The sequence below is a fragment of the Ixodes scapularis genome, unplaced genomic scaffold (assembly GCF_016920785.2).
Source record: "Ixodes scapularis isolate PalLabHiFi unplaced genomic scaffold, ASM1692078v2 ptg000137l_1___fragment_3__unscaffolded, whole genome shotgun sequence".
Taxonomy (NCBI): Eukaryota; Metazoa; Arthropoda; class Arachnida; order Ixodida; family Ixodidae; genus Ixodes; species Ixodes scapularis.
In genome coordinates, this window is record NW_024609920.1 from 1577857 (window position 1) to 1601307 (window position 23451).

Genomic DNA, 23451 nt, shown 5'->3' on the forward strand with positions numbered 1-23451 from the left:
TATGGTTCACAAGGTACTTATGTTGATCTTGGTACGACCTGCGCTTACAATTGCAACACACCGGAGTCGACTTGCCAAAAAACTGGCCAAAAATTCTTAGCGAAACCAGAGCTTCAGAAACTGCTGCCAGAGCTGCTGAATGATGTCCTCCCAAAACCTATCGCAGTGATGTTGCAGCTACACCCTTTTTCTAAAGCGATTAAGGTTTAAAAACTGGAGGTTTTACCTCAAACACAGGAAAAAAGTTTGAAAAAATCATAGCAAACACCACGCAAGGTTTGCTGCAAGTAATGTGGTTCCCCTGTCCACAAAACTAAACAAACGAGCACTACACTACGAAGAAGACAGCACTTTAATATAACATGACGTAGGTTACATGCGTCATGAAACGACAGCAACAAAAGCACGCACACAAAGGGGTTAGAATATGAAGTTAGCAGGTTACAGAAATGCTTTAGACAGGTGATGTGGGGACACGTTAAGCTATTTTTTTTTCTTTCTTTCTTTCTAGAGATAAAACAACGGCAGTCACATACAGATGGGTAAGAGAGAATTACAGAGAAAGGAAAAAGAAGTATAACCAATAAAATAAATGGCACTAAGGTTCCGCCACTCTGATGACTTTTTCATTTTTTTTCTTTCTTCTTTACATCACGCAGCAGCAGTTGGGGTCGTTGGAATCCTGCAAAGGCCGCAAAAAGCAAACGTCAATGTGTGAAAAGAAAACTCACGTAACCTATTTTTACGACAGACTGCCCTGACTAGAGTTCCTCGGTATTCCTGGGATGGTGGCAGTATATAACCGGAAGCAAAGCGCCGGCAGAACATGGGCCAAAGTAACACCTACCGACAAGAAATGCATGCTCTCATGCATTATAGAGCAATCAAAAAGTTTAAAACATGTTGCTATGCACTATGTCCAACATCGCTGCACCAACACCAACGCGATAGCCACTCGCAGCCCAAGAAATGCAGAATATGGCTTATTCAAAGCTTTCGCAAAAGCAAAATCTTGAAGACGAAAAAAAGAAGCATCTGCTCTAGGTAATGCAGCTAACCCTCGTTTGACGATGAGGCTCAGGTATGACAGGCCCTAGAAAGTTCGTGAATTTCACGGCGTGCAACGAGCCTTCGCAACACCAATGCGTTTTCAGAACAAGGACAACCCTAACCGACCGATCTCTCCAAGTGTTCGGCACATGCGCGACGCCGTCAGAACTTTAGTTGGCGGGAGGCAGACGGCGGTGCAGGGGAGGGCTCGCGCCGTCTCGACGCTGCGCACGGGCAGAGTTCCGGAGAAGCTGTCGTCTGTGCTGACAAAGTTCACTCGATGCAGTGAAGTCGTACTGTCCGGCCAAATCGGTCTATTACAGTAAAAGCTCGTTAATCCGAATTTCGAGGGGGCTGCTGAAACAGTCCGAACGATACAAACTTTCAATTAATAAAAGTCAACGAAGAGAAAAGAGCCCCGTCCGGCGTTCGGGAGACTAGAATGCTCTCAACCGCCAGAGGCGTGTAAGTCCGCTGCTGCGGAGACCGAAATGCCTGTTTAGACAGCACGAACCAAAATAATCAAGGCCTGCCAACAGCCTCCTTGGATTAAGTCCACGCAAAGTTATCGCGCCCGGATAGCGCCCGCTCGGCAACTAGACCCGAGCAATAGCTCGCTGCAACGTCGAAATACTAGAACACGGGCTTTGAACACTATAGGTGGTGTTGCTTTATTCCTCCAAAACTGGGCGTATCAAACATTCTAAACTTGATGAACCCCTATTGGTTCTGGCATTAAAGGGGCGCTAAACCACTTTCTACGGTAGTCTAGGTGCCAATTCAATCTACAAGCAGTAACCTTACTTAAAAATAAATTACATTTATGTGTAGCAGATTAAAAAAAATTAAAATAGGTATCAAAGGCCAATTATCTCAGAACTATCACACGCCAGAGGGCACAGTCGGAAAAAAATAAGCTCCTCTCCGACGGTGGCCTCTGGTGTTTGTAATAGTTCCAGGGTAATCAACCTTTAATACCGATCTCATTAGAGGAATCGCCACGCATGGATGTGATGTTTGGTTTCTTAGCACGCTTAGAGCCCATAGATTGAGGTAGTGGTCATAGACTATCGCGGAACATGATTTAGTGCCCCTGGAATGCGATGAAGCAGTAAACAAGCCTACAATGTAAACAATACATATATAAGCGAGCGTTCACCTCATTGTCACGCGTCAATTAGTTGCTTTGTTCTGCCAAAACAAGTCTTAAAATGGAGAACAACTATCTGGCGCGCTTTCGCGTGCTGTACCAACAAAGGGTATCGTCACGCCCCTGCGGAGAATTGAGGATTAATTTCGATCACCGGGAGAAGCTTTCAAAAAGGAACCACCCCGACCGGAATTCAAACTTGCTGGGGCACTCTCGGCAAACCCTCCCGGAACCCAGTTTTAATATATATATGCTGTTAGAAAAAGTTTCCAATTGTTTTAATTAATTTTTCTTTCCTGCATAAATTAAGAAGCCATGCCCCATTGAAGAAACCGAAGGAAAGAAGAGGTACTCACGTGCTATTGGAAAAAGGGCTCACGCCCCGTCGAATATCCTCCCGCGCCAGACGACCTTTCCGAGAGGCGCCTGAACTGACGCCGCCGATTTTCCCGAAAGGCCACCTGGGGGCGCAACGACAGTGAGCATCAACTCGTCAGCCGTAACATGCCGCAGAAGCGCTAGAGTTCCGGTTACACTGCTAATTCATGATAAAAAATAGACTTTGCAAACAATGCACTGCCTCGTCACGTGGGTCATAGAAAAATCATCTGCAGAAACGTTCGAAGCACGCATATGTGTTAAAGGTGCTTCGAATGTGCCCGAGGCCTGCCTGCAGGTAATTTTCAAAATGTGTGCAGCGGAGTATGTCATTCGTATCGTGCGCGAGCAACGGGACTGCGGCCGAGAGCTTCAATGCGGCCGAGAGCTTCAATGCGGCCGAGAGCTTCAATGCGGCCGAGAGCTTCAATGCGGCCGAGAGCTTCAATGCGGCCGAGAGCTTCAATGCGGCCGAGAGCTTCAATGCGGCCGAGAGCTTCAATGCGGCCGAGAGCTTCAATGCGGCCGAGAGCTTCAATGCGGCCGAGAGCTTCAATGCGGCCGAGAGCTTCAATGCGGCCGAGAGCTTCAATGCGGCCGATAGCTTCAATGCGGCCGAGAGCTTCAATGCGGCCGAGAGCTTCAATGCGGCCGAGAGCTTCAATGCGGCCGAGAGCTTCAATTACGGCCGAGAGCTTCAATTACGGCCGAGAGCTTCAATTACGGCCGAGAGCTTCAATTACGGCCGAGAGCTTCAATTACGGCCGAGAGCTTCAATTACGGCCGAGAGCTTCAATGCGGCCGAGAGCTTCAATGCTTCCGAGAGCTTCAATGCTTCCGAGAGCTTCAATGCTTCCGAGAGCTTCAATGCTTCCGAGAGCTTCAATGCGGCCGAGAGCTTCAATGCGGCCGAGAGCTTCAACATGACAACCTAAGAAATTCGAGGGTCATTTCCATAGGATTACCGCAGCAAAGAAGCCGCTCCGCAAGGTGTCCGCCGTATGTGTACGACCGTGAGTACACCTACGAAAGCTCATCCCCTAAATGCAGAATCGCGTGCACAGGTGCTAACATCGAGGTTTTTTAGAACCATAGCAGTTTTCTTTGCAGCGTTTCACTTTGCTGGAACATAAACTAGGTTTGTACTGCAAGTGCTGGGAAGTATTCAATACAGGGTGTCTAGCAAATTATTTTGAAATTCCTTGACTTTTTCAGGTTTTCCCAGACAAATTTAGGAGAAATTTCCTGACCGCTGTAGAGGCGATTAAATATATAGGAACATTACAACACAAGGTATTGAGCATTGAGCAGTGTGAGGATCATTTTGCATGGGCTTAATCCAACCTTCATATTAAAAAATATTTGGGTTCGTCCTGCCTGGAATAAATGAGCCCTTTCTCGTCGCGGACATCGTCAGTGAAGAGCCCACTTCCAGAAACACGATGAAAACACGATGCTCAACCACACACGCCTTGTTACTAACAGAATGGCAGCACGGCCGCCAAACGGACACTTTTGGATACCTCCGGCTTGGATTATATTGGGGTCTGTGGCTTTCCAATTTGTTACTAAATCGAGTAACTCCAACTGGATTTAGCCTAGTGTCGTGCCCTCAAAATAATCCAACCCAATCCAAGGCTTCGACTGGGTTTGACGGCTGTTCCAATAGGCATCGGGTAGCACATTCTACATCGTGTGAGCAGAGACCATGCTCCGCTCTAAGCAAACTTTATTGCCCACTTTTCTGCACCCAAGTCTTCAAGTCTGCTCAGGGCACTCAATGGCGTTTCCGGCTCGTTTTCCTTGACTGGGCTCGATTTTTTTACAGTATTCCTAACAATTCCCCGAGTTGTCCTGGTAATTAAAATTTCCCTAACGATTCCCGGTTTTCCCAGTCGCTAGACTACATGTGAATATAACTTTACTGTGCAATACCTGAAATTGTACAGGGAAATTTTTGGGGGGAACAAATTTTTATTAAAACTAAAGTGGCATGACTCTCGATCAATAATGCTACATGCACAATACACCATAGCATGTATGATGTATGATGCAACGACACGATGGTTAGGATTTATGGATGTGTACATTGAATCCATCGGATGGATGGATAAATGAACAGATACGGCTGAACCAAGGAATCTGGCAGCAGCTTGCGCCACCTGGTATATGAAATAGCCAAGGTTGTCGACAGAGTTCACTTTCTGCTAAATTTAGCGCCACCGCGATTTTTTGCAGAGCGTAGCGTAGTTAGCCAGTTTCACGCTTTTGGTGCCGCTAGGCGCAGGAAATTTGAATGTATCAAAATGGCACAATTGGTGCAGCTGTCCCGCCCCTGCAAATAGAGCCCAGGGACAACTAGAAAGTTTTAAAGCACTATATGGAGATAGACAGAATCAAAGCAAGTATCAGCCCCTCAGAAGAGCAACCAGACACGGCAATAGAAGTGTCGAGAAGAGCTCATTGTAAAAGCCACTTCTGAACTACATGCCGACTGAAGAAAGACACAGCATGAACACGTGCAAACGGTTATTATTGGTGTCGAATCAAAGATAAATCAAGCAGTGTTCACCAAAAAAGGACACAATACCACAATTCAAAGGGAAAAACAAAGCTTGTACCCTTTAATTTCACACATCGATGATATCTTACATGCAAGTGTCTTATGAATAACTATTTTCCCTTCTGGTACCGTGAAACCCTTTATTTTCGCGGCCCCGAATTTTCGAAAATTGGACTGCGGGGTCATATTCGCGACCATTAAATTTCGCGATTTCTTAAGGCTGGAATTTACCTATAGAAACCACTAAACTAAAATCACTAAAACCAATTTTACAATTCACGTATTTCGCAAAAATTAGAGGCTCCAAAACATTAAGGGTTTAAAAGTATATGAATGAAAAGGCAAAAAGGATCTTAACAGGTTTTCACACCAAATCAAAGTGCGGGCAATACATAGGCTTTTCAAAAGAAAGCTCTAGATGACTTGATTTAATTTTAACTTTACTGGACCGTTTTCGAACACATGGAGGCCTCTCAAAGGTGGTAACTGAACGAGCAACTTCACAAGAAAATTACACCTATAGTGCAGCCCATCTACAATGGCAAAACACTAAACCGAAGGCGCTCACCTCCTCCCCATCAGCGCTGAGCAAGGCTGTGCGCATCGGTTCAACGTGGGGCCACTGCTGGTTGCGCATGACCAGGTCCGACGGAGGGCTGTGTGCTGCACCGGCGTCGGAGCTCCATACCTGCACAGCATTCCAACTTCGGATGAGTAGTGGTCATCTCACCGCAAAGGAGGTATACTAACGCAAGAATGTGGGCAAGCTGGTTGAAAGAGAAGCTAAAAACAGTTCTTTAAGAGAAGAAAAACAAAAAAAAATGAATGTTTTAATGTAGGCATTTTAAAAATTATGTCCAAGTTTTCTTTCGATCTTATTACTAGGAGTGTCAAAATCGCTAATTAAAATTTCGACGTAGCCCTGCCCGTCGTTGCATGCCGAGAGCAGGAGAGCGTGAAGGCGGATAGAAAAAAATTCAAGAAGAACGCGCTGATCCACAGTAGAGTCGCAGCGACAGCCACGAAACGACATGGCGAAGTTGTCGGGCACCGGCGTCGCGTTCACACACCGTGGGGTGCGTGAACAAAAGCGTACAAAACGAAATAGGCATACGATTATGTTGTTTTGAAAAACGCTCGTATCCTTTTTGTTCCGGATAGCGTAAAATCGCTTTCCCCTGCACGAGCTCTTGGCATTGACATTGCTACAACGGTCTTCTGTTATCGTCTATTTTTTTTTCTTTTCCAGAGAGCGCGTGCGGTGGGTGCTACAAAAGCCTCCGGTATAGAGCGGGTTGTTGATGCTGTGGCATCAACAACTCCGCACGGAGCGAACCCGGGTTTGATGCCCGTGGGCGGCGAGCAATCTTTTTGAAGATTTTGCAACACTGGTGACGGACGTCCTACATTGTCAAAAACAACGGACGTTATTTCAAGTGGTGGCAAGTAACAGTTCTCGCTGCGAGACTAACAAAAGGGACGTCATCGGTCAAACGACTCTGCTCGGCACTGTGCGGGGAGGACGACTATAACGTCGCAATGTCTTCGACGGATAACAGGTGGCGGCAAGGCTCGCCGCATGCCCTTCGGCAATCGCCGCACACACATTTCAAAATATACGAGGTTTACGTTTACTTCAGTCCAAAAGCGCGATGACTGAATTCATGGGACAAAAAGCTATAGTAGAAGACCGCTCCAAACTGTTTTTTAAGGCGCTTCAGCTTTTTTCAGAAGGGCATAATAAATCCTGGTGCGAGGGAAAGGACGGACAAAGGACACACTAAACTCCCAAGTTTTTTTGTTTGTCCTTCGTCCGGTCTTCGTTGGCCAGTCTTCCCCTCGCTCTGGGATTTACGGTGTCTGCCTAGTCTGTTTACTAGGACGAAAAAAATGTTATGGTAGGGTTTCTATTGATACTTCAATTTCCACTACCAGCACTATGGGCTTATGATACAAAGCAAAGTAGCAATTTGCTATAGGAATAGCTACACATACCAAACAGATTTTACTTTTATCGACCCAGGCCAATGTAAAGCAGGCGCACGCATAAAGAATTGGTCAAGCTCAAAGCCAATAGCGGTTTTGGCAGAATAATTTCAAACCGATTATTGGATAGTTTCTTCGAGCCTTTTACTAGTGATGGACCGAATCTGCTCAACTTCAGATTCGGCAAAGTTCGGCAAAGATTCGGCAAAACTTCGGAAAATGTCTGCGCACGCGCGAGAACGCGACGGAGCCTTAGATTGCAAATGGACGCTGTGCAGTCGTGCGGTTACCATCGTGCAGCGTAGTACAACCAGCGGTTACGCCGCGGTGTGGGGTAGGCAACACGGTAACTGCGTTTGTGATCGAGCGTGGTCCTCTTCAATATTTTCTGCCTCAAGAATAGAAGATCGACCAGTAATTTACGCAGTCCACTGCGCAAGTGACGAATGATGCCGTGTATTCTGAAACAGACACATTGTCCCACAATTACTTTAAAGCACTCCTCGCGATTATAACAATTCTTTTTTCGGCTCAAACAACAAAATATTGCTTCTTCAATTAGTGTTATCTCGCAATTTTCATGTGTCTGCATAAAACTAAACACGGAACTGCAATGCTCGACATTGCACATCTTACATTCACTCTCCCCATCTTCCGAAACGTTCGTGTATTCTTAAACACCAGAAACCGGTATTTTAAAGGTTAAAAACGAGACGTTGTGAATATGGGACGCACACTTTCATGCAAAGCCGACTCCAAGTGACTCAGCAACCGTTGCATTCGTTTTCCCGCACAAAACGGTGGCTCCCAGAGAAAGCAAGAACGCAGCGTTATTGCTTTCATTTTAGCAATGTGCACACACACGCCGGCATGCGCTGATGATACCTTAAAACCGAAACTCGTAGCGTGATTCGTGACTGCGCCACGCTCGCTTCTACCCAACCTCCCTGTCACGCCACTCCTGCAATGAGTCACTAAAATTGCCAGTAAACACACAAATACAACATATAATGCACATAAGCCCAGTTATTACTAAACAAGATGACATTCTACAAGATAATTGTATCGGTGTCTTTTTTAGGTTAAGAAAAAAAACACTTTTTTTGCCAAGAAAAACTAAATATCAACGCTAAGCCTAATAACAATGTATCGAATCGAAAATTCGGCACCAAACTTTCGATTCGGCAAAAGTTTGGCCCATCACTACCTTTTACTACCGTTTTACCATGCTTAAAGGCCGGCCCGCAAGCAGAGAGAAGGAACCCGACCCTCACTTTCCTTCTCGCCGCTGTGAAAGGAGGAAATCGCCTCTCGTTTCCTCCTTGCCATTTTCCGATTTTTTTTGTTTTGTTTTTTTACAAGTTTGGGGTGGAGGAAATGAAAGCTTCAAGGATTTGAAAAGATTATCCAGAAGCCAGCCGGCACACCTGCGACAAGGAGCTGACCGAGTAGCTGTTTTGAGCGAGCTTGGCACTTGCTCTTCCCAACGAGTTGCATTGGCTCTCTTTGAGCATTGGTTTGGAAGACGATTCTTTGCTGTTGTGAGAGCACAAATGCCTTCTTCTGCTCAAAGAAGTAGTCATTGAAGTATCAATTTTAATATAAATATCTGATTTGGCATCTTTCGTTGTTTAGGCGGATTCATGGCGACAACGGGAAGTACGAGCGGCGTTTTCTGTATATCAGGGATGGCGCTCCATAGACCAGAGGTTCTGAATCATCATGGTTCGTAAACCGGCAGAGGTGACGGAGGATCCCATCCGTAGTGGGTCTAGTACTTTTCGGTGTAGAACGTTTTGCTGTAGGGCATTTCGGTGCGGACGTTTTGGTGCACAGACATTTCAGTGTACGGATTCTTTTTTCCAACGTACGCAGACACGCTTCACATCGTGTTCGTGCGTTGAGTTGATAGAGATAGTCTCCTCTATAATGTTTTGGCTTTATTATTGGTCCTGCGTGTAGGAAACGACCCAAACAGCAAGACGTTTGAAGTTGTTTGTGTATTCAGAACAATTTTGAATATCTTCAAATGCGCCTCCTCTGCGTAACCGCATAGCTCCGATTGTTAATAATAAATTGTGATGACCTCACACGACAAAAAAAAAAAACAATGTAATTATCACTTGTAACTCATTAGGGAATAAAGGAGGCGTGTGCGGGTACAAAATAAGTGTAATCAAATCAAATATCGATTTGGATCAAGTAAACAAGCCGAATTTGGTGAATGCTAAATCTATTTTATTTGGTATCAAATGTTTGCTCATTCTCGTACAAAAAACAAAAAAAAAAACTGTGACCACAGATCATACACAGAGTATGATCTGTGGTCAACGTCTCCTCCCATGCCGTAATGATGTCGCCGGACGTAAAGAACTGCCTTACAATCGTGCTTATACAGGGCGATATTTTTTTTAACGACTAGACATTTTTCAAAAAAGACGTCAGAGTTACGCAATTTCGGTTTGTGCCTTATCTGTAGTCATCAAAAACACCAAATCATTCATTTTTAAAGAGATGTAGTGGACGTGAAGTGGCTCACGGCGTCCTAAAAAGCCTAATTTGGACGCGAATCGTGTTACCGCAATCTTTTCGGCCGCCGCACTCCTCGCCCCTTCTACAGTGGCGTTGTCACAGCGATGCGCATGATTTGTCGCTTTGGCTTCATGGCGTTAGGCTGTGCCACGCGGAGATGGAGCCCACATAAAATCAGAACTATATTTTCGCGCCCAAATTAGGAGGACGCCGTATAATAGTGTATACGCGCGTTACATCTTTTTAAGAATGGACGGTTTGGTGGCTTGCGATTATGGCCAACAACTTTCTAAATACAAGATGCCGTTTTCTTCTCTAATTAAAAGGTTAATTTGCGAACTTTAGGTAATTAGTCGGTTTTTGTTGCGTTCTTTCTTGACCCCAATCTTCGCCTGGCCCGTATAGCTTACATCCACAAAACGTTAATTTCGACGTTTTTTTCTAATATCTAGTAGGTGAAAAAAAAAAAAAAAAAAAAAACAATAAACGTTGTATATAAAACAGAGGGCAGTTCTTTTCTGATATAAATAAAGCGTGGGGCACGCGTCTTGCATGCATTTCTTTTTTTTTTTTTTTTTCTGGCCTATGAAAACAAATCCCGGGACATTCGAAATTGAGTCTATGATGGGGCGGGCGCTTTATCACGGGGTATTTTGTCATGTTTCATAAGCTCTACTACTAGTCAGAAGGAAGACACGCGAGCCGTATCACGTTGCAAACAGCTGATCGGGTGTTTCTCAAGCAGCTCTAGAACTTTCCAATTGACATTTTGGTTCTTAATACATCTAAAAATGTTTGGTACTTAGTCATAAACATTTAATTTATTAGGCATAATTAAAATACTGCAACTCTCGCAAGACGTCTGCCCAAAACATAAAGGTGGTTTCATTGGCGTAAAGTGGCTGCGTCTTTCATTTTTATGCTTGGTCTTTAAAGATTCGTGAAAAGCATTCGCGACCTTATGTGTCAAGCCGCGTACGCGGACAGCGCGGCCTCCTCGGCAAGTTGTTCCCTCATCGAAGACGACAATGAATAAAAGGTACGATCAAAATCTTAATGCCTGAAGAAAGCGCAAGTTTAAAATAATTCTAAGGGTGTCAGTTGATTTTATTTCTACTATATTCAAATTTCAACACTCGTCGCGGGCAGCATGAAGGGAAGCACTGCACTCTTGGCGCAAACCAGTGCCCAGTCAACGGTCCTACACTCAAACACGCATCACCACCCGACCTGTTTGAAAAATAAATAATTTCCAGTACTTTTGGTAGAAAAAGCAAATTTTCTACTGAGCGTGATATTTTGTGTACCAAAAGTCCTGTAGCCGAGATCGGTAGTTCAATATTCAGGAAGACGAAGAACGACGGATGCATTATTTCCCGCGGAAGTACTGTTTTAACTTTGAATTCCACATAAAATTGTATATGCACAAATTGTGGCACGATACCGAACTTGCTTGATTACTTTTCTTTTAAAGACAACATAACCAGGCATAATCTACAGATATTGCAGAATTCATTTTAATTGGCGTACAGCGCGAAAGAGAAGTATGGACATAAAGAACACAATAGAGCTCTGCATTTCTACTGCATTTCTTTCCGTACTTGTGGACAGTTAGTCCGCATGACTATATTCAAAAACTACCAAATCGTTTAAGCCTACCCCTTTTTATAGTTTTTTTCGTAAATGAATTGTGGCGAATCCCGGCTGGGTTCGGGTAAAGATCTCGCACGTGTTCAAGGACACAATTCGGCATGATTTCCCGCTTGGTGACGACGTTGAGCTGACCGCTGTTCCGCTTCTTTTCTAAGTAGGCGGGGAACGCCAGACGCCTAAATTTGCTAAGCAGCCCCAAAACTTGCGGTAGCACACCTTCCGAACTCCTGGGTTTTTTTTGGAGATGGCCTTCGCCCACCCTGACAAAGCCCCAAACAATTATGTAAGTTGAAAGTAGTGAAAGCGCACAATAAAGACGAATACGAAGACGGAGAGGCAAACAGGACGAGCGCTGACTATCAACTGAATTTTTTCATTAGAAAAAATAGAAACAGCAAATAATATTGTGCGCTTTCACTACTTTCAACATGCATAATCAACTCGCCTGCATCGCAACATTAGTTCAGTTTAATTATGTAAGGGCTGCGGAGGCTATCTGGGTATTCCATTTCTTCATCAGCGAACAAATGCGAACAGAAGAGCATGAAAACTTCGTAATACCTGCTGTCTTTTAATAAATGGCATAATATGCTACTATTGCTAGTTGCACTATTTTACGCGAAGAAAATTGTGATTTTGCGGTTCTATCTTCGTGTTTCCTGTTCTATTTGCTGATACGCAAAATATTTGTCGGGTGTCAAGTTTTCAGTTACATTTGTCGACAGAAACTAAATGCACGTTTGGCCACAAAGAAATTTTTTTCAAAGGCTGAAGATAGATGAAATATACAATAAATTGTTTCAGTTTTTATAGAAGTTTGTTTTTACTCTTCTTAGTAGCTTCAACGAGGCGGCCGTCACTCTAGAAAACACCTGTAGTACGAACCTATATATTATGCCCCAGAAATGGTCAGACTGTGTCCCTCTGACTGCAATATCTTTGACTTGTAATTACTCATGATTATTAGTTTGTACAAAAAACAAGAAACAAGAAAACACAATAATGATACAATCACTCTTCAGTGTGCCGTTGTTAGAACGACAAATTTTCAATTCTCTGGGTAGAGCTCAAAGTTCGGATAAAAATACCCATCTTTTTTCCTTCTGCCGTGATGTTCAAGTTCCGTTCACTCGAAATAAATATGCGGTGTTGTAGCGTGTGTGGCCGCATGCGGAATTATCTGAATGTAAAAGAACTTGTTGTTGGGCAAGTTGGTGTTGACTATATGAGTGTTTTTTAGAACTGCAAAAAAAAAAGCGAAACAAAAAAAAAAAAAAGAAGATAAGCGAGCCAGCCCGAACCCTTCCGCGCTCATATCCAGCCTGCCAAACTAATCCCTGGTGTTTGGGATTGAAGCAGAGAACCTTGAAGGGTTACGGAGATTTTGTCGGGGGGCCGGTAAGCCCATTAGCACTCGTGCGAGAAGGCCGAAAAAAGCGAGGAGGAAAATGGAGGAGGAAAGGGGAGGAGGAAAAAAAGAAAAGAGGGGGAATCTTCTGCCACGCTGAAGAAAATTTTGAGTTCCCGCCTTTAAACGAAAATTCAGCTGAACTCGTGAAGGTTGTGCCCAACCTTCACTTGTCCCCTTCTTAGCTTTGTTAGTTTTAATGTAACTATATCCGTGAACCATGGCCTCAGAAAGTCCAATGCCGACATGGGGGTGGCAAAAGAAAACGACAGATTTGACGCAAAATTAAGCCCAAAGAGACGCCCAGCCATCCTCACCGAGCGAATTTATAAATCAGCTCGATAGACACAAATATTCTTTGTTTATTCTCAATCCTCCACAAAAATAAATAAATAAATAAACACGATTAATAAAAGCAGATTGTCAGGACTGTAATGCCAGCGATCCCCGCCGAACATCCGCGTACAGCGGAAAACCAATGCCCGCGAGCTTCGCGGGTACTGCTTTTCCGCAGCACACGGGTGCTTGGCAAGGAGTGCCCTCAACGGGGCCAGGCCCACTCCCGATGAACGAATGGCACGAATTAAGCGAAAGCTCCACTTGAATTAAGCAGCTTAAGAATGCATCAAAACATAGCGGGAAAAGCAAAATATTTAAATTTGTCCGAAATAAAAGTGAGTACGAAAATTTCTAGGTTGAATTATCGCGAGACCACTGTATGCACCGTTTCACTGCGAGTCCTACCACAGCCGACGCGACGATTCGACGAAGACAATCGAGCAAAGCCAAAACCGCGCCGTTACACCGCTCGTCTTTGTGGATACGCCATCACCAACTTAACCAATCGCAAACATAAAAAAAAGTGGGACCTCGTTGCATCCACTGCACGCGATTGGTGTAGCCGACGATGGCAGATGCGCAAAGGCAACAAGTGCAGGGACGACGCGCTTCGGGCGCTGCTCAACCGACACTGAAGGACGGTAGCGCAGCCTGTGGTCGGACTTAAAGAAAAACTGAGTCTTCGAAAAATGTCGCCCATAAAAAAGCAAGCCAGGGGGTATTTACGCCAGTCCCTCTATGAAAGACTAAGTTTGAACTGACGAAAGCCTCGTTCTACTTTTATGAAACAAATGGAACCAGTGCCTTCGACGAAGAAAAACAATTCAAGAACTGCAACGAACCGTGATGGTGGTTCCCGGTTGGATTACGTGGGTCCGGTGGAACCGGAAGGTGAACTCATCGTTGCCGGACCTCCGGTCAATCCGCCAGCCAGCCAATGGAATCTCCTGAAAAAAAAAAATATATATATATATATATATATATATATATATATATATATATATATATATATATATATATATATATATATATATATATCTCGAAGGCGCACCTTCAAGGATCAGCTAACGCGCGGTTGGACCGTCGCTTACGGGGAGTGGAGCCTGTTCCTTGGAGTCTCGAGCCCGAAAAGGAGAGCATCCCAAATATTTCTCGCAAACCGAGTGGCCAGCTGAGCTGGCAATCTTGTACCGCAATTCGAAAAGCAAAGTCAAGCACCAAATTGTTCTCCGGAAACTTGCACAGGTTTTTATTTCACTTAGAGATGTCAAAATGCCGTGGAATGTTCGCAGTTAACCGAGAGTGAAGCGTCTGTTTTATTTCCACCACCCATACCAGGCTGCTCCAATTTGTCGAGATTCGAGAAAAAACTTTGCCTTGGTGAAGCTAACTGCGAATGTGTTCAATCGTTGCAGACGTCTGCGAGCAACGCAAACGAAAATAGAAATGGAATTTCAAACACTGAAAGTAAACGACAACACAATCTACAGATAACAATGCCCGTGCTTCTTAGGAGAGGGGCAGGGAAACAGTAGCATAGAGAATGAAAGTACTGCAGCTTGTGCAGCGAAAATTCGTGCCGCAGAGCTCAAGGATCACGTGCTCAATTCACTCTTGTCCGTTCTAATGTGAATGAGCACCATACCGGCGTGCAGCCTTGTGTCACTACTGCGTGATGCACGTTAAAAAACCCCAGGCTGGTGGCCGTACTGCACTGGCTAAATTTCCTGTCTACGGAGCGACTACTTCCCACTGTATAGACATACGAACACGACGATTACTTTAGCTTGGGAAAGAATGCAGAAGAAATCAACTATGTGTTAAACTTTGTTTTACCTGAAGTCCTAATGTCGCTATGCCACGAGCCAATAGGGTATATCAAGCGGCTTCAAGTACATAGCGCGACGATATTCGAGCGCCTATTTTATTGTCGAAATGTCAACCACGTTTGTGCTAGACCAGAGACACCAATTTTTTGCTCTTAAAGCACCAACATATTATTGAAGAAAAATTAAACCGAATGTCGTCACGTCACTCTGAATTAAAAGCAGCGCCGCTCCGCGAAAGTACTGAGGCAAGCTACAAGCGCACAAATCCTGTCAAACTTTGCTGAACCGGATTTTCCTTTATTCTCGCACCTATGCAACTCCTGCGGGGGCAACTAAAAGGATCAGGTTTGTAACGAGCCTCTCTGCGTTAGTGATGTCGCGTTTTTCTTGACGGCGTGTTTGCGAGTTTCGCCACTTGTGGTGGCAACGGATCACAACCTGACCGTTTCAGTTGCCCCGCTCTCCACAGGCGTTGAAAAAGCACGGGAGAACAAGGAAACCCGGATCGGTCCTGTTTGACAGGGCTCGCGTCATCGTGCGAGCCCCGTCGTTTTGGCCCTATGTTTTGGCGTCTCTTCGAGCAAACAATTGGCGCCTCCGCGGTGTCGCCATCAAATGTGCTGTGACCTCACACTTCCGAGTATATCCGCTTGAGTTTGTTTCAGCCTTTGGTTCTGTTCCGACTTCCGACAAGACAGTGTTAGGCTCTGTGCAATTCAAACGTGATTTCCCTTTCATGTCACAGGCTTCCAAGCATTGGCCTTACAGCTCCTAGATAACAAGGCTGCAGTTATGAATTCTAAACGCCGCCTAAAGAGGCAACACGGGGCATTGACTGATCAAGTGCCATATCAGCGTCTGACGAAGACTTGTCTTTAATCGACTAGAACTTGACCGTCGGCTAAACGCCGTCGCAGCACTTGGGTCCACCCTATGCCCCCGCGTTTGCCCTTCAGAAGACGTCGAAAATTCGGCACCACGGCCTTACCCAGGAGACGTCTATAGGCTTTAGATGGCAGAAGAGGGCGACGTTTACCAACCTTCGTGCCCTTGTTCTTTACGATGACGTATTTTCCGTCTGGGCAGTGGTCCGAGATCTCCAGGTCCCCCTTGGCGGATGCGGAGACCTGGACGTCGAAGTTTGACTGCTCCTCCCGGTGGGAGAAGGTCAGCCTGCGCTTGGCGCCTCGGAGCAGCGGACTGGTGTACATCTCAGCCCCGCTGGTAGATGCGCCTGAGAGGGACAAAATATCGTTCGCATCTCGCACGGTGAATCGCGTGTGTGCGGCACGGTTAACGCGTCGCTCGCCTCCATTGCCCGCCCTTGACTGCGCTACACGACGAGCGAGTCTGACAAAATCCGTCCCTTCGCACAAAAGGGGAGGGGCATAAAAGCGAGGAGTCTCATTGCGCACAAGAAAGGAGGCGCAAAAAAAATGAAAGGCAGCGTCCTTTGTATGGAGTTTGGTTTTGCGCCGTTAATGCGCGCTGAGCAATGTCGTCAGAACCACCACGACAATGCTGCTTTTTCGCAGTTTACTTTTTACGGACGCTAGTGGTCTTTGCGTTTTGCAGTTCACGTTGCGTTCCCAAATATGTGCCCCCTACACTAGCAGTTTTGACGGGAGCACTTTTGATTCTAAGAAAAAAAAAAAGGAAAACCGGCGATCGCACGTGTGCGCCTACAATCCCGTGCCGGGATCCTACGTGAAAAGAGCAGACAACGTAATGTGCAAGCCTTGTCTTCTGGGTGGTGGTGGTGCGGTGCCTGGAAAGAGTCTCCGCAAGGGCGATTAAAAAGTGGGAAAAAAAATAGGGCGATAGGTGAGGCGAGTTTCTTTCGCTGCGACGAGTCGGAGTTTCTCCCAAAGGGTCGCCAACATCATTTTTACGCATTGCGTAAAGAGAACCACGACGGGCGAGGTTTCCCTGCTCATTTTGAAGTTCTTTCTGTGTAACAAAGCGACACCAGCAACGTGGCCTTATCGGGACCACCACATTCCAAAGTGGCCGAAATGCATGGAACCCTTTCCTCTAGATCATTTTTAAGAGTTAATATAATTTTCCACGGGGAAACGTCGCATGCATTTGGGCCGGTTTGGAATGGCTGTTCCCCAAGGGCCCAGATCACTGGCAACGCTTTCAGACAAAGAAGCAAAAAAGCATCAGTTGCAAGGTCTGCACCTACTGCAGGTTTGTTTCGTACTTGCACAAAGAAAAACACAGACGTATGACATTCTATACAACAAAAATTTTACAAGCGCCCTAACGATTGTACTAGCAAAAGCCCGGCCAACCTATTGTCTGCTCTCATTTTCCGCCCTTCTGTAGCTTTTTTTTCTCATTTCACTCGGGATTACTTACTCCACCGCTTACGCAATTCGCCGCGTTCTGCTCCCATCGCGAACCCCCACCCCGAGATTCTCACATAAACTCTACGGACTCACTGGGCGTAATGTGCAGCCGGGACTCTTCGCCCTCCAGGAGCTTGCGGTACGCGGCAGTCTCGAGGTCCAGAGCCACCTTGATGTCCAGCAGGTTTTGGTACTCCCGCAGCTGGTCCTCGATCTCCGCCCGCAACCGGGAGACCTCTCCCTCCTTGGCCATCAGGGCCCGGCCGTGCCACTCCCGCTCCTGGTCCAGCAGACGCTCCAGGTCTCGCACACGGGCCGTCAGGGACAGGTTCTGCGGCGGAAGACTCAAGTCACGGTCTCTTCCCAATCTTCCTACCAGGAGTCGTCCTGCGATTCCTGCCCTGGCCTGGGGAGCTTCTCGGTCACAACAGCGTGCAAAGACCACGACATCATGAAATGGTCATTCACTCTCTCCACCTTAACGTGATGGTCAAGCCGATCCACTTCTCCAGACGCTCGAAATGCCGAGAACAAACGAGTGGAAACAAGGTGACTACCAACTAAATCGCATCTCACACCGTCGATACTGCATTAAAAAAATTATTTCCGCAAAAATTTTTTTTTTCACAGGCATGTTATAATTTTACTTAAAGGAGCTCTGCAACAGTTTCAATGCTTTGCTTAAATCATTTGGGAGTTCGTGTCTAGACCTATCTGAAGTAAAGAAAAACCGATTTTGCCTGCATGTCCCAGTTTTTATTTTAAAAATGGACAAAGATTCAGGTTTTCGGCACCTCTCAACTCCTTCACCATCTTCCTAGTCACGTGCGCTGTGACGTCAATGGGGTTTACGCGGGGTTCCGGTGAAGCTTCCTCTTTAGAGCCATCAATGGGCAGCGATAACTCATTCGCTCGCGACCGCGTGACCACGTGCTAGCGGGCGCAGCCAGCGCAACGCGAGCAATATGGTGAAAGGATGAAGGTTTCATCCGGGTCCGGCTATCCACTTCCGGTTCTGTCCCCCTCCGGCTTCTGGCGGCTGTTCGCGGTAGCAGATAGAGCTGACGGTTTTGTGGACCTAGGATAGATGGCGCCACTAAAACTTCGTATAACAAAAGATTTGTCGATGATACCAGGTTTTTGACACATTTATATTCATGTTGAAACAACAAGATTTATAAAAAAAAGTGACTTTTTATCGAGCAGGTATTCGCACAACTTGCCATCTTTCTAAAAGACACCCCATTCACGTCATGCAACCTGTTTCCTATGGCCACCGCTCGCGGCTGCAGGTCGCGGGATATTTTAATTTTTACCTCTCGATTACGCGGCGGAATCGCAACATTTCGAAGGAAGGAGGTGTGTTTTCCGTTCTTTGTGACAAGATGAACAATGTGAAAAGCAAAAGATGCCAATTTTTTCAACGTTAAAATCTTTGCATACCTTCTTAGAAATAAAACAACAAAAAACTTTATTTTCAGTTGCTCTTTAAGGTAATTAAATTAAATTTTAACAAAGCATCTCGGCCAGTTGTACACGAGTTCAACTTAAACCAATGAGGTTGGTACTACAAGTGTTGGAAAGAATTGCATTAAACTTTAGTGCGAAATATATCTCAAATCGCTCAGAGAAAGAAATTTATTTTAGAAAATATGTAATTAAAACCGGAGGGGCAAGACTCGGCAACAAATTTTAGATGCTACATTGTATGCGTACAATATAACTGTACATATACAGTCGGGGACAAAAGTCCCCAGGACGCACGAGCTGCGACTGTAACGCATCGCTCTGCCATCCGCCGGCGGGTCGCCTGGTTTCGAGATCACACAAAAGCGCATGCGCGTCCTGTGCCTGCAAGCGTGTGTGTTTTGCCGCTTTTCTGCGTCGCGGCGCCTAACTCGGAATCGGGCGCGTGGTACCGCCTCGGAGATAGCGCTCACCGCGCTTACTGACATGGCAACTATGAAGCAGGGCGTCACGGCTGCTCAACTGAGCGATAAGCCCAGCTGGTTATAAAGCAAGATGCGCTGACACGGCGAAATGCAGCACAATGCCGCAGGCGATATCTCCAGTTTTGGAATGTGTAGCAGACGCCCGTCAGCCACAAGCGCTATCTCCGAAGCGGCACCACGCGCCCGATTCCGAGTTCGGCGCCGCGCCGCAGAAAAGCGGAAAAACACACATGCTTGCAGACTCAGTAGGACGCGCATGCGCTTTTGTGTGATCTGGAAACCAGGCGGTCCGGCGGCAGATGGCAGAGCAATGCGTTTCAGTCGCAGCTCGCGCGTCCTGGGGATTTTTGTCCCCGACTGTACAATGTATGACGCAGCAGTACGATGGCTAGGATGTATGATACACCGAATCCATCGGATGGATGGATTGACAGATATGGCTGAACCAAGGAATCGGGTGGCGGCTTGCAGCACCTGGCAACGAAATAGCCAAGGTTGTCGACTGAGGTTTCGCCATCCGCTAAACGTAGCGTCGCCGTAATCTTCGGAGCAGCGCGGCACAATCACGGCCGATTTCTGGCTTTTGGCACCGCCAGGCGCAGGAAATTGTGATTGTATCCAAATGGCGCGGCTGTGCCGCCCCTGGCAAGCTTCCGTGAACTGAAGAACCGAAAATCGACTGCTGCGACACCGCCACGACCGTGGAGGGCGACGAAACTTCTACGAGTCATTGCGTGGAAATTAAGGTCATTTGTTAGGACGTTGTTAAAACACCGGTTGGAGACTTGGTCGAGGCACCGCACCTGAACTGTCTTTGAGTACCGAAAATGTTGGGCATCAACTCTAGACTTAGTAACAAGCTGAAACGACTGAGAAGAAAGGGACAGGACGGTGGGCTTACTGACAACTGTCAGTTTAATAGAGCATGTAGGGAAAAACAAGGTGGAAGTGAAAAAGGAGAAGAGAAAGATAGAAATAAACTCTCAGCTGCCACTAAGAGAGAATATTTAGTTGTAATGACATGGATGCCGAGAGCACCATATCCCATGTCGGCACCCAGAGGAGAAGAAGAAAATGCGCGCTACAGTCCATGCCAGGCGTCATGAGCAGTTTATTCACTGTGCGGCTAGAAAGTCTATCCTGAAGGCAACAGTGAATCAAATGCTCATGACGCCTGGCATGGACTGTAGCGCGCCGACATGGGATATGCTACTCTCATTATCCATGCCATTACAACTTTTTTTAAAATATATTCTTTAAAAAAAATGTTTATTTCGATTTTTAAAGCTAAATATTTTGTCTTAATAGCAGCTCAGAGTTTATTTCTAACTTTCTATTGTTTTTCACTTCCACCTTGTCTTTCTCAACACGCTCTATAATATCGACAGTTGTAAGTGAGCACTCTGTCCTGTCCCCTTCCCTTAGTCATTTGCGCTTGTTAACTCAAAGTCTAGATGTTCAGCCAACTAGTCTCCCCCCCCCCCCCCATTGATCTTGATCAATTGGGGGGGGGGGGGGGGGGGGGGGGGGGCTAGTTGGACCTGGTTCCCATGTATGCGCACTGTCGACACTCGACCATTTTGGACGAGCATAACCCGTCACCCCGGAGTTGTCCCGCAAACTGTTAAGGACGAGTGCAGCTCATCTGAGGCCAGATTCATAAAAAACCTCTTACCTACGACAACTTAGCTACGAAGTTCGTAAAGTTACGATCATCGTAAGATGAGGCGAGAACTGTACTCACAAACGCATTCTTAAGTGAGAGGAGGAAAGTTACGACCTCTTACGGAGAAGCGATGACTTCCGGTGCTGTTGCTATGGCAACGGCGTCTTCGGCAAAACGAACAACCAATTAGAGAGCTAGGCACAGTTCGGAGCACTTGGATTGTTAATAACAAACACAGGCTAACCACTCGTTGATAGACATCTCTGTGTATGTCCTGTCCTGTCTGTGTGTAAATGTGTAGTGTTCAAGCTGATTCTCATAAACACGGGCGACCTTTCCACCACCGCTTGTCTGGGGTTCGTGTCCGTGCAGTGGTATATCGACGCTAACACGATTTAAACGCTTCGTTGACTGCTACAAACTCGATCGCTACAAAGTGAACACAACTGTCATCGTTGGTAAAAGCCCCGTGCCAGTCGTTTGCAAAGAGACGTAGAAGAAAACAAACCGCCGCGGCGTTTCTCGCGGCCTTGGAATTGCAGGAGCGAGCCGACGTTAAAAAAATACGTTTGAACTACGAGAGTGTCAGCAATACGTTTGATCGAAGTGCCGGATTCAGATTGCGTTTCGGTAAGCGCTTCGGAACCGATCTTCTACGATTGCAACTCGATACTGACATGACAGTCGGAAAAGAAAGGTTGGACCGGCATCGCGTAGCTCCCACAAACGGATATACAGCTCGACAGTTAAAAATGGCATACTAATAAGGAAGTGTACAAACCGTGTTGCGAAGGTAATCCATACGGCGTTTATTTGAGCTCTATAAAACACAAAACAAGGAGATTAGAATCGAGGAGTCCCTTTTCGACGACAGCGTTCGTCACCGCTGCCTCGGAAAACAAGGTGATAACATCATATTTGTTAGTCACTTTACGATATATAACATAGTCGTCAGCAAACAAGCTAATTGAAGATGAAACACAGGAGGGTAAGTCATTGAGAAATATAAGGAAAAGAAGAGGACCCAGTACAGAGCCCTGCGGCACCCCGGACGTCACAGAAGCTGAAGGAGAAGACATGTCATTCGCAAATACAAACTGAGACCGGTCAGGTAGGAAGGAGTGAATCCAAGATAATGTACCGGAATCAATACTGAGTTTGTTTAGTTTATGAAGTAGTAGACTATGTGATACCTTATCAAATGCTTTAGCGAAACCAAGGAATATGCAGTCAGCTTGGGAACTTCGATCAAGAATAAAGTGAAGGTCGTTAGTGAAGGTTAGTAGCTAGATTTCACACGAAAATGACTTACAAAAACCGTGTTGGGCGAGAGAAAAAAGGTTATTAGACTCCAATAAGTTTACTAAATGTGAAAAAATGACGTGCTCAAGAATTTTGCAAGATATGGGGCGGTAATTAGAAGGAGAATGTTGATCACCCGTTTTGTGTATCGGCACCACCTTTCCCACCTTCTAGTCGTCGGGTAAACACCCACAATTAAGATACTGATTAAATAGTTTAGAAAGTATTATAGAAGAATATTCTTTGGTACTTTTTAGGAATTTTGAATTAATAGCATCTACTCCCGCAATGCTTTGGTCGAATCTACGAGGCGCATTCAAATATCGCCACTAGGGGATACTGCGACCCCCCAGCTATGTTATCAAGTTTTGCGAAGGAAAGACTGAGAAAAAAAAAACACTCCCTTTCGTCCTTGAAATTACACCGCAAGAAAGGAGTTTCATGGTCAGTGGCGTTGCGGCGAGTATTCCTGGGTCCCACTAGTGCCAGTAAGCCCGTGTGACGTGAAAAACATTCCTAGGGAACATCGTTGCACGGCCCGTTTAATCTTATCTATTATACTCTATCAAACGCAAATCCTGCGACAAGATCAGATGCAGAAAATTCTTTGAAAGTTACTCATTTCCGTATCAAATATTCTCGGCTATCCTTGCTTAACAACTTCATCATCGACCACATTCATATTTATTCGGCGAAAATCTGTGTGCGCTTATTTTTTCAAGCAAATAGCCTCGTTTTATTTATATAATAAAATCATCCCAACGCGTGGATTGACAATTGACTTAGTTACTCTTCCGATTCAAAGCAATTTCAACGGTATCTTAAAGAGAGGCTGATCCTGTTTTAAATTTGATTAAAAACACTTGATTTGTTTTAATCTCACTGAAAACATCACGAATAACGCTATAAGTCAGTTATTTCATGCCCTTATCACCTAGAAAGACGCCTTTGAAGTTACATTGAAACCACGCCGCTCCGCGGGCAGCGGGAAAGTGGAGTAATATGAGAATGGAAAGCAGTACGATCACGAAATGTTCCTCGTTAGTGCTCATCGGCTGGCAGAGCCAGCGTCGTGCATCGTCGATTCTGAGCTAGCTGGTGGTTCATGTTTCTGAAATGTGCCAGCTGAACTTACGAAGACACACAAAGAGAGAGAAAGGGAGGAAAAGGAGGCCAAACACACTGCTGGGCTAAAAACTATTTACTGAAGATATTCCACATTCATTAGTTCCATATCTCAGAACAAATAGATGTCCGAGAAGAGGAGGTTTATCTTGAGAAATGGTTGC

The 23451-nt window shown here is 45.7% G+C and overlaps 1 protein-coding gene across 1 annotated transcript; it reads right to left on the reverse strand.

Annotated features, from left to right (window-relative positions):
* Positions 1-289: 289 nt before the first annotated feature.
* On the reverse strand, positions 290-17640 carry LOC115323031 (lamin Dm0-like; the record flags this gene model as incomplete). Its single annotated transcript, XM_040218376.2, has 6 exons — positions 290-682; positions 2557-2661; positions 5710-5829; positions 13902-14006; positions 15929-16122; positions 17336-17640. Coding segments are annotated over 5 exons (826 nt in total), but the record flags the coding sequence as incomplete, so codon positions are not given.
* Positions 17641-23451: the final 5811 nt, after the last annotated feature.